Source organism: Arachis ipaensis, chromosome B7 (assembly GCF_059453495.1).
Source record: "Arachis ipaensis isolate K30076 ecotype BB chromosome B7, ASM5945349v1, whole genome shotgun sequence".
NCBI classification, from domain to species: domain Eukaryota; kingdom Viridiplantae; phylum Streptophyta; class Magnoliopsida; order Fabales; family Fabaceae; genus Arachis; species Arachis ipaensis.
This window is the reverse complement of record NC_142442.1, coordinates 4,632,607-4,648,258: the sequence shown is the minus strand read 5'-3', so window position 1 is coordinate 4,648,258 and position 15,652 is coordinate 4,632,607. Positions and strand designations below refer to the sequence as shown.

The 15,652-nt window shown below is 37.4% G+C and overlaps 2 protein-coding genes across 4 annotated transcripts; both read left to right on the top strand.

Annotated features, from left to right (window-relative positions):
• Positions 1 to 426: 426 nt before the first annotated feature.
• Positions 427 to 9,642, top strand: LOC107608815 (auxin response factor 6). Its single transcript, XM_016310549.3, has 14 exons — positions 427 to 1,166; positions 1,580 to 1,692; positions 1,874 to 1,972; positions 2,064 to 2,120; positions 2,191 to 2,349; positions 2,451 to 2,535; positions 2,636 to 2,726; positions 2,922 to 3,086; positions 3,160 to 3,282; positions 3,399 to 3,474; positions 3,607 to 3,754; positions 3,891 to 5,029; positions 5,134 to 5,324; positions 9,177 to 9,642. The coding sequence occupies exons 1-14, from the start codon at positions 1,121 to 1,123 to the stop codon at positions 9,391 to 9,393; spliced, it is 2,709 nt and encodes a 902-aa protein (XP_016166035.1). The 5' UTR covers positions 427 to 1,120; the 3' UTR covers positions 9,394 to 9,642.
• Positions 9,643 to 12,168: 2,526 nt separating this feature from the next.
• LOC107608816 (Pentatricopeptide repeat (PPR) superfamily protein) lies at positions 12,169 to 15,262 on the top strand. 3 transcript variants are annotated; one of them, XM_088493502.1, is made up of 3 exons: positions 12,169 to 14,174; positions 14,286 to 14,703; positions 14,921 to 15,262. In XM_088493502.1, the coding sequence occupies exons 1-2, from the start codon at positions 12,339 to 12,341 to the stop codon at positions 14,538 to 14,540; spliced, it is 2,091 nt and encodes a 696-aa protein (XP_088349628.1). In that variant the 5' UTR covers positions 12,169 to 12,338; the 3' UTR covers positions 14,541 to 14,703; positions 14,921 to 15,262. The 3 variants fall into 3 exon arrangements, with proteins under 3 accessions (XP_088349628.1, XP_016166037.1, XP_088349629.1); XM_016310551.3 differs by having other exon boundaries at positions 12,169 to 14,703; XM_088493503.1 differs by having other exon boundaries at positions 14,309 to 15,168.
• Positions 15,263 to 15,652: the final 390 nt, after the last annotated feature.

The following is a 15,652-nucleotide window of genomic DNA, read 5'->3' as shown; positions in this document are numbered from 1 at the left end:
TTTTTAATATTGGAATGGTAATGGTGTTTTTTTAAAATGTGGATTGTTGGGGGGTTATACTCAAATGTGGAATCGTTTAACTAGAAAAGTAGAAATCGGACCGTCCGATTTATTAGAAGTACAGAAATCGGACCGTCCGATTTGTGAGAGGTACACAAATCGGACCGTCTGATTTGTGTTTAAAAAAAATTAAAAAATTTTAGGTACAGAAATCGGACCCTCTGATTTGTGTACTTCCACAATTTTAAAATACACCAAAAATTACAATATTAAGGTATATCACCACTTCTACTTCCATAGCAAAAAAAAATTAGCCCACATTTTAAGTTATTAAGTAACCAAAATGGAGTAAAAAATGAAGTCAATTATTACCACTCTCACTGTTCATATAAAAAAATAAAAGAGTCTTCTTTGGTCAAAATAGAAATAAAAAAGAAAAAGCTGAGACATAGCCATGTACTCCTCTCTCGGTTTCACTCCTTATTCTCTCTCTCTCTCTGCTCTCTCTTACATCACATTCACACTCTCTTTCTCTGGTCCTCATAAATCCACCAGCATGAATGTCACTCTCACTTCACACACCTTCTCCACCCTGAGCTCTGAAGTCTGAACTTCGTTATCCCCCTGTTAAACTCCACTGTTTATGCCACTTTTCTTGCATAAAGCTCAAATTTTGAGATCTGGGGCACCTAGGGTTTTGTGCTGAGAGCTTGTTCAATTAGGGCTTTTTTGTGTTGTGGGGCTGAAGGGTTCTCATTTTCCAGGATGATGCTTGATTTGAATGTGGTAAAGGCTGTTGCTTGGTGCTGAGGATCCCTTGTCTTATGAAAACCATAAGGGTTGGGTATTGCATTGGAAATGGCTTTGGATGATGATTTCGTGTAGCTGAGCTAAGCTTTGTTTCTTGTTCCAATTTTGGAGCTTTTTGGGAGGGTGGTGGGTGGGGGGGCGGGGTGGAGTGTGTTACTGTTATGTACTTTTGTGCTATGAGATATCAGAATATGAATGGGTTGTGATTCAATGAAGCTAAACTAATTGTTGAATGCTATTGGACTTGGGGTTGAAAAGGGTGGAGGGTTTTTGTTTTTAGTAGCTTGGAACTTTATCCGTAGCTGAAAGCATGAAGCTTTCTTCCTCTGGGTTTAATCAACCAGCTGAAGAAGAAGGTAAGCTCTTTAATATTTGATGCCCCACTTTTGTTTACTTTAATAAATTTTCAATCTTTTCTTACCTCATTTTGTTGATGTAGTTTTTATTTATGTGCCAACTTAGCATTTAATTCACACTAATTTTTGTTATGAGTTGAAGCTTGGTCTGCAAGTATGTGCATTTTTCATCTCTAGTTTAAGGTTCATGTTCCTATTTATACGTAGTTATTGTGCATTATGTTTTTTAATTTTGAGTATAAGTTATGATGTTTCAAAGTTCCTATCTGTTGGGCAAAATTATGCAGTGTATGCATTCATGGTAGGTAGTTCATGGACTATGGTGTCCTTTTGAGTTATGTTCCATCATTTGATGACCAACGTCGTTAACAGTTTAAAGTCGTGTGCATTCATTTTAACCTGTGATTGTGTAGGGGAGAAGAAAACTTTGAATTCTGAACTATGGCATGCATGTGCTGGTCCTCTGGTTTCTCTACCACTGGTTGGAAGTCGTGTAGTATACTTTCCTCAAGGTCACAGCGAACAGGTCAGTAATGCTATTTCGGTCGTTAAGTTTGATTGAGCTCATTATTCTTCGTTTGGTTGCTTCTCATTGATATTTGTGAAGTCATTATGTGATAGTTATGCCCATGTAGCCACAGGATAGCTTGTTAAAGCTTCATTTCTATCTGCTGTTCTTTGTTTGACAAATTTATATGTTGTTACAGGTAGCTGCTTCGACCAACAGGGAAGCAGATGCACATATTCCGAATTACCCTAACCTGCCGCCCCAGCTTATCTGTCAGCTCCACAACGTGACGATGCATGTAGGATTAATTGTTTAAAACTTCAAAGTAAATCTGATTAAGAACAATTTTGTGTGCTTACACTAAGCCTTTTAAAGCATGCTGATTTCAGGCTGATGCTGAAACAGATGAAGTATATGCTCAGATGACTCTGCAACCTCTAAATCCAGTATGTAATTTTCTCTTGTTTGGTACTTTCTTCAATTCATGATCATATATTGACAAGTTGTGTTTTGTAGCAAGAACAAAAGGATGTGTATCTACTTCCGGCCGAATTGGGTACTCCCAGCAAACAACCAACCAACTACTTCTGTAAGACATTAACTGCTAGTGATACCAGCACTCACGGAGGATTTTCTGTTCCTCGAAGAGCAGCTGAAAAAGTCTTTCCTCCTCTTGTAGGTCATATTGCCTTAGTGATTCTGTCTGTGTTATTTGAGATACAGTTATTAGTTTGTCAGAACCGTTGATCTGGTTGATGCTTTTCTTTGTTTCTCAGGATTACACACAGCAGCCTCCTGCTCAAGAACTGATTGCTAGAGATCTTCATGATAATGAATGGAAATTCAGACATATATTTCGAGGTTAGTAGCTCATGAAGTCCTTGCATTAGTTTCTTTATGACCTATAACGTAAATATTTATTTTTGCTGCCTTCTTAGTAGTTTTCAATTTTCTCTTGCAGGTCAGCCAAAAAGGCATCTTCTTACTACTGGGTGGAGTGTCTTTGTCAGTGCTAAGAGGCTTGTTGCTGGTGATTCTGTTCTTTTCATATGGTACTTATAACCGTGATATTCCAACTTGCCATTAAGCTAGTTGTGTCACTTACCTTAGCTGAGATTATTCTTCTTTTTCTCTTATTTCATTATCTAATATGTCAATCTGCATCCATCAGTTATACGTTTCAAAAATCTAAAGGAAATTCTATTCAAAGCAGATATAATCATAACCTCTCTTTTACCTTATTACAGGAATGAAAAAAATCAATTACTTTTGGGTATACGGAGAGCAAATCGTCCGCAGACTGTCATGCCATCATCAGTTCTGTCAAGTGATAGCATGCACATTGGTCTCCTCGCTGCTGCAGCTCATGCAGCTGCCACAAACAGCCGTTTTACTATATTTTATAATCCTAGGTTGGTTGCTATAATTCTACTGTTCAAAAGCATAATATTTCAAACCTTACTAAGTTTACTTGATTTGCTTTAGGGCAAGCCCATCTGAATTTGTCATTCCCTTGACCAAGTATGTAAAAGCAGTGTATCATACACGAGTTTCTGTTGGTATGCGGTTTAGGATGCTCTTCGAGACAGAAGAGTCAAGTGTCCGTCGGTAAGTATTATTTATCATAATTATCCCTTCTTTTTTAGTAGGCTCCAAATGATGTATTGCTGATATGATGTTCATACATGCATTGATATATCTACTCACTGAATACCATCGAACAGATATATGGGTACTATAACAGGCATTAGTGATTTAGATTCAGTCCGCTGGCCAAATTCACACTGGCGTTCTGTGAAGGTTTGTTACAACTGTTTAATTCTTCTAGCAATATATTTTGCCATGATAGATTTTATCACAATTAGAGGTATCTTATACCTTCCTAAATGATAATGTTGAATTTTGTTCTTTAACTTTTGCCTGCTGGTTTAGGTTGGTTGGGATGAGTCTACTGCAGGAGATAGGCAACCAAGAGTCTCCTTGTGGGAGATTGAGCCTTTGACAACATTCCCAATGTATCCATCTCCATTCCCCTTGAGGTTGAGGCGTCCTTGGCCATCTGGACTACCTTCTTTATACGGTACATGGTGGATTGTTAATTTATTATGGCATCCGCTCGGATCTTTACGATAGTATGCTATGGTTTATTTTATGCTGCGAGGTACATGACATGGTATCTGTTAAGACCATTTTGCCATTCGATTTGTGTGCTTCAGGTCTCAAGGATGGTGGTGACATGGGCATTAATTCTCCTTTCATGTGGCTCCAAAGTGGGCTTGGGGATCAAGGAATGCAATCATTGAACTTCCAGGGGATTGGTGTTACACCGTGGATGCAACCGAGATTTGATGCTTCCATGCCAGGACTCCAACCGGAGTTATACCAAGCAATGACTTCTGCTGCATTCCAGGAAATGAGGACGATGGATCCTTCGAAACCTTCATCCCAATCTCTGTTGCAGTTTCAGCAGCCTTCAAATGTTCCTTCTGCTTTTGCATCTGAGTTACAGAGACAAGTGTTACCACAGTCTCAGCCCCAAAACACTCTTCTACAAAATTTTCAAGAACATCAAACTCCTGCACCGTCACAGATTTCACCACAGCAGTTGCATCGTTACCACCCATATAGCGATCAGCGGCAACAGCAGCAGCAACTAAAAACTGTGCCTGTTCAGCAGCAGTTACAGAATTTAGTCTCTCCGTTGTCTAATTTTGCATCAGCTACACAACCTCAATCTCCATCCTTGCAAGCCCTTGCTTCACATTGCCAGCAGCAGAGCTTTCCCGAGCCAATCAGGAATCATGTTTCAAGCTCTGATGTTTCCCCTATGCAAAGTCTACTAGGCTCATTCTCTCAGGATGGAGCATCACAGTTACTTAACCGGAACGGACCGAACTCTGTCATGTCTTCTGGAGCCTTACTACCGAAGCAAATAACCATTGAATCTCAGGTACCATCAGCTGGTGCTCAGTGTGTATTGCCTCAGGTGGAAAATTTGGGAACATCACAATCAAATGTGTCCGAACTTACCGCTTTGCCTCCGTTTCCTGGAAGAGAACATTCTGGATATCAAGGTGCAGCTGATCCTCATAGCAATCTTTTGTTTGGGATAAACATAGATCCTTCTTCTCTTATGCTGCAAAATGGCATGCAAAACCTTAGAAATCTAGGCAACGTGAACGATTCATTGTCAATGACGTTTTCTGCTCCAAATTGTGGTGGTGCTAATGCTCCTGGCTCCGATTTCCCCCTAAGTTCAAACGTAACAACTTCAAGTTGTGTTGATGAATCGGGATTCTTGCAGTCTTCCGAAAATGTAGACCAATCCAATACTCCAACTGGAACCTTTGTCAAGGTGATGATGACTAGCTTCTTTTTTCGTTTATTGTTGTTATGCCTTTATTTTTATATTTTATGTGTAGAAAATTCGCATTGTTTTTGAATGTGAAATCTTGACAGGTTCACAAGTCAAGGTCCTTAGGCAGGTCACTGGACATTTCGAAGTTCAGCAGCTATGACGAGCTGCGCAGTGAACTTGCTCGGTTATTTGGCCTTGAAGGCCAACTAGAGGATCCTCAGAGATCAGGCTGGCAGCTTGTATTTGTTGACCGGGAGAATGACATTCTCCTTCTTGGTGATGATCCCTGGCAGTAAGTCACCTCATTCGAATGTCTCTCTATGTTTTGTTGATAAACGATTTACGCCCCCTGTTCCATATTAACTCTCTTTTCATTTTTATTTTTGTTGCAAATTAAGTGTCTTTCTAATTTCAATAAGTCATTAATTAACTTTTATCTATTATGCCCTCTACTATTGAATAGAAAGAGAAAGTTAAAACACTAAAAGAATTAATAGAGAGCGAAAATAGTATTATGGATACTCTAGTCTTTTTCTTTTGATTGCTTATATTTTCTACAAAACTTAATGTTTGTCTTAATACTTGTGCACAACTCAAAAGAGACAGTTAATTTGAAATGGAGGGAGTATTACATTTTTTGTCGTCGGTTCGACTGCTGAAATTTTGAATTTATGGATATTTTTCAACTATTGTTTCTCTATTTTTTTGATTTATTGTAATTTTTCTATGATGTTTGATTTTCTTTTCTCAAAATCAATAGAGGCAATTGTTTGTGGGAAAAGTAAAACTCATGTAAATTACTCCAAAAGCAATTCTAGCTAAATACAACAACAACAACAACAACAAAGCCTTGTCCCACTAAGTGGGGTCGGCTACATGAATCAAACGACGCCATTGTGCTCTGTCATGTATCATGTCTACAGAGAGACCGTTTACGTGTAGATCTCGTTTGACCACCTCATGGATGGTCTTCTTAGGTCTTCCTCTGCCTTTCGCCCTTTGTCCATCTTCCATCTCATCCACCCTCCTGACTGGATGTTCTATCGGTCTTCTTCCCACATGTCCAAACCACCTGAGACGCGATTCAACCATCTTTTCCACAATGGGTGCTACTCCAACTCTCTCCCTTATATCTTCATTCCTTATTTTATCTAATCGCGTATGACCACTCATCCATCTCAACATCTTCATCTCTGCCACACTCAACTTATGTTCGTGCTCCCCTTTAGCCGCCCAACACTCCGTACCATACAGCATAGCCGGTCTTATAGCGGTGCGATAGAATTTACCTTTAAGTTTTAAAGGCACTTTTTTGTCGCATATAAAACCAGATGCACTCCGCCATTTTGACCAACCTGCTTGGATCCTATGATTTACATCCTGTTCAATCTCTCCATTATCCTGTATGATGCACCCAAGATACTTAAAACTTTTAACTTTTCGCAGGATGTTTTCTCCGATCTTCACCTCTATATTGGAGTTTTCCCTTCTCAGACTGAACTTACATTCCATATATTCCGTCTTGCTGCGGCTTATGCGCAGACCATACACTTCTAGAGCTTCTCTCCATAACTCCAACTTCTTATTTAGGTCTTCCCTTGACTCTCCCATAAGGACGATATCATCGGCAAAAAGCATGCACCATGGCACAGGCTCTTGGATGTGCTCTGTGAGTACTTCCAAGACTAATGTGAAAAGGTATGGACTTAAGGATGATCCCTGGTGTAATCCTATACCAATAGGGAATTCCTCTGTCACACCACCTTGAGTCTTCACACTAGTTGTGGCCCCCTCATACATGTCTTTAATTGCCCGAATATATGCGATCCTTACTCTCCTCTTCTCTAAAACCTTCCATAAGACCTCCCTTGGTACCCTATCATACGCTTTTTCCAAATCAATAAACACCATGTGTAGATCCCTTTTATTACTACGATACCTCTCCATCATCCTTCTTAATAGGTATATCGCTTCAGTGGTAGATCTGCCTGGCATAAATCCAAATTGGTTCTCTGTTACTTGTGTCTCTTTTCTCAACCTCCGTTCTATCACCCTTTCCCATAACTTCATAGTATGACTCATAAGCTTAATCCCTCTATAGTTTCCGCAACTTTGTATATCCCCCTTATTCTTGTAGATAGGTACCAAGGTGCTCTTTCTCCACTCATCAGGCATCTTCTTTGACCTTAAAATCTCATTAAAAAGCTTGGTTAACCAGTTGATGCCTTTTCCTCCAAGACCCTTCCAAACCTCAATCGGGATATTATCAGGTCCTACTGCCCTGCCATTTTTCATCTGCTTTAGAGCCTCTTTTACCTCGAAGTCTCGAATCCTTCGATAGTAGTTAAAGTTTTGATCTTCTTCCCTTGTGCATAATCGACCAAGGCTCGGAAGAGTCTTCTGTCCCTCATTAAATAACTCGTAGAAGTAGCTCTTCCACCTTTCATTAATCTTCTCCTCTTGGGCCAACACCTCTCCATCCTTATCCTTTATGCACTTAACCTGATCCAAATCTCTCGTTCTTCTTTCCCGACTCTTTGCGATTCTATATATACCTTTTTCTCCTTCTTTCGTGCCCAAAGACTGGTAGAGACCCTCATATGCTCTTGTTCTTGCTTCACTTACAGCCACTTTTGTCTCTTTCTTAGCCGCCTTATATTTTTCCCAGTTATCTGCATTGCGGCATAAAGACCACTCTTTAAAGCATCCCCTCTTTATCTTTATCTTTTCTTGTATACTCGCATTCCACCACCAGGACTCCTTGTCTCTTGGTCCTATTCCTTTAGATTCACCAAAACTTTCTTTTGCTGTTCCTCTAATAACTTCTGCCATCTCCCTCCACATCTCTTCCGCGCTTCCATTCCCATCCCACTTTGCCTCTTCTCCTACCCGTCTTAGGAAGCTTCTTTGTTCCTCCCCTTTCATCCGCCACCACCTCGTTCTTGGGTTCTTCGTATAATGTCTTTTCCTCAACTTTTGCTCAACGCGAAAATCCATGACGAGCACCCTATGTTGTGTTGTCAAACTCTCTCCCGGGATAATTTTACAGTTAATGCAAAATTTCCGGTCGACTCTCCTCAACAAGAAGAAGTCGATTTGAGAGCTTGTCATGCCACTCTTATAGGTTATAAGATGTTCGTCTCTCTTTTTAAAACATGTATTTGCAATGAGAAGATCAAAAGTTGAGGAAAAGTCCAAAATAGTTTTACCCTCGGCATTGATCACCCCGAAACCATGGCCTCCGTGAATACTCCCATATCCAGTCACTTCTCTCCCAACATGGCCATTTAAATCTCCTCCTAAGAAAATCTTATCTCCCAAAGGTATGCCTTGAACCAAACTCTCTAGATCCTCCCAAAACCTTATCTTGTGTTGTTCATCCGAACCCACTTGCGGTGCATAGGCGCTAATCACATGGAAAGCACCTCCCTCCACCACAAGTTTGATAGAGATGATCCGATCTCCCACCCTCTTGACATCCACTACGTCTTTCTTCCACTGCTTATCCACAATTATTCCAACCCCATTCCTATTCTTCACCTTTCCTGTATACCAAAGTTTGAAACCAGAAGTATCCAACTCCCTAGCCTTTGCACCAACCCATTTCGTTTCTTGTAGGCACATAATGTTAATCTTCCTCCTTGTCATGGTGTCCACCACCTCCATGGACTTTCCTGTTAGAGTGCCTATGTTCCATGTCCCAAATCTCAACCTTCTGTCGCTTCGACCTTTACCTTTTCCTTTGTGAACTAGCTTATTTACCCTCGTCCGTTCACGAAAACGCGAGAACCCTTGCTCATTTAACACTACATCCGGGCACCGATGCAGCGGCTCTTGCTTCGACACCGTACTCGAGCCATACGGCGCGTTGCTTCCGGGCAACGACCTAGCTTTAGCGCAATAATGTCTTTGATTCATGTCATGGGGGTTCGGCTATATTTTTATGTTGGTTGCCGAAGACCTAACACAACCCTCCTCCTTTATCCGGGCTTGGGACCGGCTATGTACCGCAAGTGTAACATAGGCGGAGTTCAATTCTAGCTAAATCAATTCTGCAAAAATAAAACCGCTACACGAGATTTTGCCGATTTCTTATTTCATATTCGAAAGACTTACACTTCATTTTTCGTCGTCGTTGTTGCAGGGAGTTTGTGAACAGTGTATGGTCCATTAAGATACTATCTCCACTTGAAGTTCAACAAATGGGGAAAGGTGTTGTTCCTTCTACTTCTGCCCCTTCAGCTCAAAAGCTTTCTTCTACTGCTACTACCAATTCTTGTGACAATAATTATGGTGTTGGTAAACAAGAGTTGAGAAGTTCCAGCAATGGTATGGCATCAATGGGGTCCCTTCACTATTAGCACATTCTCTACTTCTAATAGAATATATTACATTAGTTTAAGAATATTATTATGGTGGCAGAATATATATATATTTTTTATGTTACCTGTTTTTTTCCTTGTATGGACATGCACAACATTCTTATACAAATGAAACATGAATGGTTGAGATGTATTATTGCTTCTGAAGTGCCTAATACAGATCAACAGCAAATGACTGTAAATTATAGTAGGTGAATGAAACATGTTCCTGTAATGGTTAGTTCCTTATAGCAGTTACTATTATTATTATCATAATCATATCTTTTTTTCAAGGCTCTTATAATTGAAACTTTGGGATCATTTGTATATGTGTTGCTAATTCTTATTTCATCATAATTAACAAAGGGGTAATGCTAAGTAAACAAAAAAATATCTAGAACTTGCCTTATTTAGCATTAATTAATTATTGCAACAATTAATGAATGTTAAATAAGGCAAGTTATGGCTGTTTTTGGCTGATTTTCTTTGGTTACCAAACATTTCCGTTAACGGAGATGGTTCTGAGAGATATTCAATTATATCTTGACCACCTTAACTGGTTATTTTATTGCATAATAAATAATGATTCTTGTTTAGGATCTTACATGATTAAGAAGAAAATCTTGATAAGTTATACAGGAGTGCATGAAGAAAAGAACCTCTAGATCGAATTCATTTGGAAGGGTAAAATTAATTTGAATGAATTTTCATATATTCTCAATTTGTTGTTCAATTACATCCGTGACTATTCATGTAGGTTATGTTAAAAATAATTATTTTTGGATACGATATTACATGATTAGATACATAAGTAAAATTGGTTTACATAATATATCAAGATTAAATTCTTAATTTGATTTGTAAAATTTTACGCGTTTATTTATTAATTATATTATGTGTATATAAAAAAAATCATAAAATTAATTATTTGTATAAAATATATTTTAGAATATAAAATATAAATAAAAAATATATAAAATATCACATGAGAATATATATATATATATATATATATATATATATATATATATATAATAGTTAATTCTTAATTTAGTGTGTAAATATCGTGTTATAAGGTAATAATTGGTTTATCATTTTTTTTTGGTGACTAATTGGTTTATCATTTGAGTTAATTTTATATTGATTCCAAATTATTTTCGCATATTAATTTGATCTCTAAAATTTCGATTTATTTAATTTGGTCTCTTAATTTAGTATTTTTTTTATCTATATTGGTCTCTGATATTGTTTTTGTTGCAGGACTAAAATTAAGATTAGGAGACTGTGACTTAGTATTATATTTGGTAGCTAAAGAATGAAATTAAAATTTTAGTCTCTGTTTTTAAAGTTGTAGTCTCTTCAGTATTTCCAAAAAGTGAGCACATAAGGGAACTGAAACTTTAATAATATTTATTCTCAAAAATATCTTAATTTAATTTTTCAAATTCTAAATTTATCCTCTAATCTTCATATTTATTTTAAATTACACATAATATTAAATCATAACTCAGTCCAATACATTTTATACTAAATACAATATCAATTTCTGTTTCACAATCTTAGTCTTTCATTCTCAGTCCTTAGCGCCATGTTAAGATACAGATAGTTATTGCATTAAACTTTTTAACTATTATCTGAGATGATAATGAAAACTTTTTACTTTAATCATTCTATTTTATCAAGCGGTTAACGGTGATAAAAACATAATAAAAAAGTAAAACAGTCTAATAAAGTAAAAAAATACTTCATCCTTAAATTATTTCTTAAACTTTAATATTAGGATAATTATCTGCGCACTTAATAAATTGAACATCCAGTTATTGTTAATTGTGCATGAATAAATCGAATAAAAAAAATAACTATCCAATTAAAAATAATGAACATAATCATCTGAGTATGTATTGAAATAAACATCTTACATCTCCAATATTTACCTTATTTAATATTTTCATTACTTGTTCAGGATACAAAATTGCTTATGGATTCTTTCATTCTCCTACTTCATTGAGGTCCCAGAACATACACAACTGGAATAGCATTTGGGAGTTGAAATTACCACATAAAATTAAGATTTTTCTATGGAAAAGTCTTCATGAAAAGCTTCCGGTGTTGCAACAAGTTCATAGCCGGTTCGCATCCACTCTTGCCACTTGTCCAAGATGCATGTTGAAGACTGAATCAATTTCTCATGCTTTGTTCCAATGCCCCTTGTCTTCAATAATATGGAGCCTAAGCTTAATAACCCCTGACCTATGGATGAGAGAAGAAGAAACTTTTTTCAATTGGTGGCAACGAGTCTTATCCTGGGCAGCGGCTCAATTCGACGGTAGACAAAAGACCCTGCTCATAGCGGCGCTGTGTTGGAGCACTTGGAAAGCGAGGAATCGGTGTGTTTTTGAGAAGGTAATAAGCCCAGCACCAGAGATAATGAAAGAAGCTAGCAATTTAGTGCGTGAACTCGTGAACCATACCTGATAGATGCTACTTTTTCTTTACTCTTACTTTACTCTTCTTTAAGCTCTTAGTCTTTCAGTCACAGCTGATGATAAATGGAAATACCCAATTCTTTTGTATTTCAAAAACACTTTTATTTTATATTAATAAAATAATATTTATCTTTGGAAAAAAAAAAAAATGAGTCACGAATCCCAAATTGAGTAACAGATTGGAGATGAGATAGAGACGCAAGGACAATTTCAGCTACGAATTTGAGTGTTTGCCAATTAGGTCTTAGTTAAGGTTTTAAATTCGAGTCTTGTAAATAGAGGGGAAAAAAAGAACTCAATGCAGTCACAGTCGCAGTTTCACGAAAAGAAGTATGCAGTGTCTGTAGAAGGCACAGCCATAGCTCCGACGAGAAGCTTCTAGAACCGTCGACGAAACACTCTATTCCTTTCACTGGGTCAGTTTCTTTCTTCCATTTTTTCCTTCAATCTTTAATCTTCATGTTGAAATCATTCAAATCTTCAACAATCCATGTGCATAGAACAATATTGTTTTCCGTCAAAATCGCATCTTTCCCACTCTGCACCACCACCACCACTACACTTGGAGCAAAAAAGGATCAATTTTGGGATAGTGCAGAAGAAGAGAGTAGTGACAATGAATGGGAGAGGTTACTCAAACCGTTTGGCCTCAAACAACTTCGTAGTTCACTTTCCCCAATTAGCCCTTCCCAGCTTTGCAAATTGCTTTTGCTTCCACTTGACATTCCAACTACAATGGAGTTGTTTGAAAAAGCTGGTTCACAAAATGGTTATTCCCACTCCTTTGATGTGTACTGCATTTTGATTGATAAACTTGGTTCTAATGGGGACTTCAAAACTATAGATTTGTTGTTGAAGCAAATGAAGGATGAGGGTATTGTGTTTAAGGAATCAATCTTTATCATGATCATGAGGTATTATGGGAAAGCTGGGTTGCCGGGCCAGGCGACTCGACTTTTGTTGGATATGTGGGGTGTTTATGATTGTGAACCTAGTTTTAAGTCCTACAATGTTGTGCTGGAGATTCTGGTTGCCGGGAATTGTCCTAAGGTAGCGCCGAATGTGTTTTATGACATGCTGAATAGGGGTGTTTCACCAACTGTTTCTACATTTGGGGTGGTGATGAAGGCATTGTGTATGATTAATGAGGTTGATTCAGCTTGCTCACTTCTAAAGGACATGATGAAGCATGGTTGTGTTCCGAATTCGATCATCTACCAGACTCTAATTCATACTCTTTCGCAGAATAATAGAGTGAACGAGGCGATGAAGCTCTTGGAGGAAATGTTTCTGATGGGTTGCGAACCTGATGTGCAGACTTTCAATGATGTTATTTATGGCCTCTGCCGGGCCAGCAGGATTCATGAGGCAGCAAAGTTGCTTGATCGAATGCTGCTTCGCGGTTTCAGTGCAGATGAACTGACTTATGGTTTTTTGATTAATGGATTGTGCAGGACGGGACACGTTGATGAAGCAAGGGCCTTGTTGAATAAAATTCCTAACCTGAATGCTGTTCACTATAATACATTAATAAATGGCTATGTTGCTAGGGGACGGTTTGACGAAGCAAAGGATCTTTTGTACAATAACATGGTAATTTCAGGCTACAAACCCGATGGCTTCACGTTTAATATAATGATTGATGGGTTTTGCAAGAAGGGGCGGCTGGTCTCGGCTCTTGAATTCTTACATGAGATGGTAACAAAAGGTTTTGAGCCCTGCGTGGTCACATACACTATATTGATAAATGGTTTCTGCAAGCAAGGTCGATTAGATGAAGCTGTGGAAGTCGTGAATGCCATGTGGGCTAAAGGTCTCAGTTTAAACACAGTGGGATACAATTGCCTGATAAGTGCTGTGTGTAAAGATGGGAGGACTGAAGAAGCTCTACAATTGTTTGGTGAGATGTCAAGCAAAGGATGTAAACCTGACATTTATACATTTAATTCTTTAATATTTGGAATGTGCAACGATGACAAGATGGAAGAGGCTCTGCGCTTGTATCGTGACATGTTCATGGAGGGTGTTATTGCCAACACTGTGACATACAACACATTGATTCATGCATTTATTAGGAGAGGCGCAATTCAACAAGCATTTAAGCTTGTTGATGAGATGATATTTCGAGGGTGCCCTCTCGACAATATTACATATACGACACTTATTAAAGCTCTATGTATGGCCGGGGAAGTAGAAAAAGGATTGGCATTTTTTGAAGAAATGCTTGGGAAAGGGATATTTCCTGATACCAACTGTTGCAATATTCTGATCAATGCCTTTTGTAGAATCGGAAAGGTAAACGATGCTCTTCAATTTCTTCGGGATATGATTCATCGTGGTTTGATTCCTGATATAGTCACTTATAACTGTCTGATCAATGGTCTTTGTAAGATGGGTCATCTTCAGGAAGCTTTGAACCTTTTTAACAGGTTACAAGCCGAAGGAATGCGTCCCGATGCTATCACGTATAACACACTTGTCAGTAGATACTGCTACGAGGGATTGTTTAATGAAGCATGTTTGATGATGTATAAAGGTGTGGATAACGGGTTCGTGCCCAATGAAATCACCTGGTACATATTGCTAAATTATTTTGCAAGAGTTTTAAGGGGAGTAGGACCTTCTTCTAGGGTTGATATGGGCTATGCAAGTTGGGGATAAACCCTCTCATTTGCTGGTTGATCTCATTTGATTTGTCTGTTGGCATGATGAATACCAGATTATACTGGTAGTCCATTTGAATCAATTGATTTTTCTCATGTGAAACTAGAATCTCAACAATTTTTTTCTGTTCAGCACCAGTTCTCAATCTCCAATTGTACAGGTACAGTTTTTCTTATGCTTCTATTGATTTGGAAAATACATGCATTCCAATGCAATGAATGCCCCATTGGTGGAAATTCTTAAGAAAAATCACCTTCCCATCTTTTGTCACTATTTTCACAGGCATTATGATACTTCTAAAATTTCTAATACCCTTTGCTGTTTAGCCTGTGTGCTTCACTTTTGAAGTATTTGTTCTTATTAATGCTTTTCTTCAGATCTTATGTATAAAGCAAGAGGGACATGGATGCTGAAGAGGGGTGAGGATGTGCTTGTGCTTGTGCAATTAAGATGATAATATGTGCATTATCATCATCTGCTGGCTCTCATTATGTTACAATAACTCATGCAAATAGAAAAAGAATGTAATATACCTAGATTTGTAAATATTGCTAGTCAGTTTATACTATTGTAACATTATTTATTTTGTGTTTTGGCATCTATCTGAGATTGCAGAATATTGCTCTCATTGTGTATGTTACTGTTACTGGAACAACTGAGCTGACATCAAAATTTGCATTCCACATTTGTAAAAGAAAAAAAATTATTTTTGTGTTCAATTTGCATACCATTTGTGGTTCTTTTTCCTCTTTCTTCACTTTTTTTTTTGGCGTTTAACACCAAAAGTGGACTCATAATACGATTGTTCTTGTTTATTATAACAATCCGAGTTTTTAAAATTAAATTTTATACTTTGAATTTAAAAATAAAATTTAATTTAATTATGACTTATTCTATTATTTTAAATTATCTATCAGAAACTATATTAATACTATATTGATAGTTACGGTCTAAATTAATTTTTATAAATATTATTATTACTATTATTAATATTATTATTATTGTTCAAAAAGAAAAAAAAATGGCCGAAGGATATTATTATACATATAAGCCACTATATATATTTATTATATATCTATATAAGAAACAAATAAAGATTTGTTATATAT

Coding starts and splice junctions, on each gene's coding strand:
- LOC107608816 (XM_016310551.3), top strand. CDS start 12,339: ATGTTGAAATCATTCAAATCTTCAACAATCCATGTGCATAGAACAATA.
- LOC107608815 (XM_016310549.3), top strand. CDS start 1,121: ATGAAGCTTTCTTCCTCTGGGTTTAATCAACCAGCTGAAGAAGAAG. Junction 1,693..1,873: donor CTCAAGGTCACAGCGAACAG/GTCAGTAATGCT, acceptor ATGTTGTTACAG/GTAGCTGCTTCGACCAACAG. Junction 5,325..9,176: donor CTTGGTGATGATCCCTGGCA/GTAAGTCACCTC, acceptor TCGTTGTTGCAG/GGAGTTTGTGAACAGTGTAT.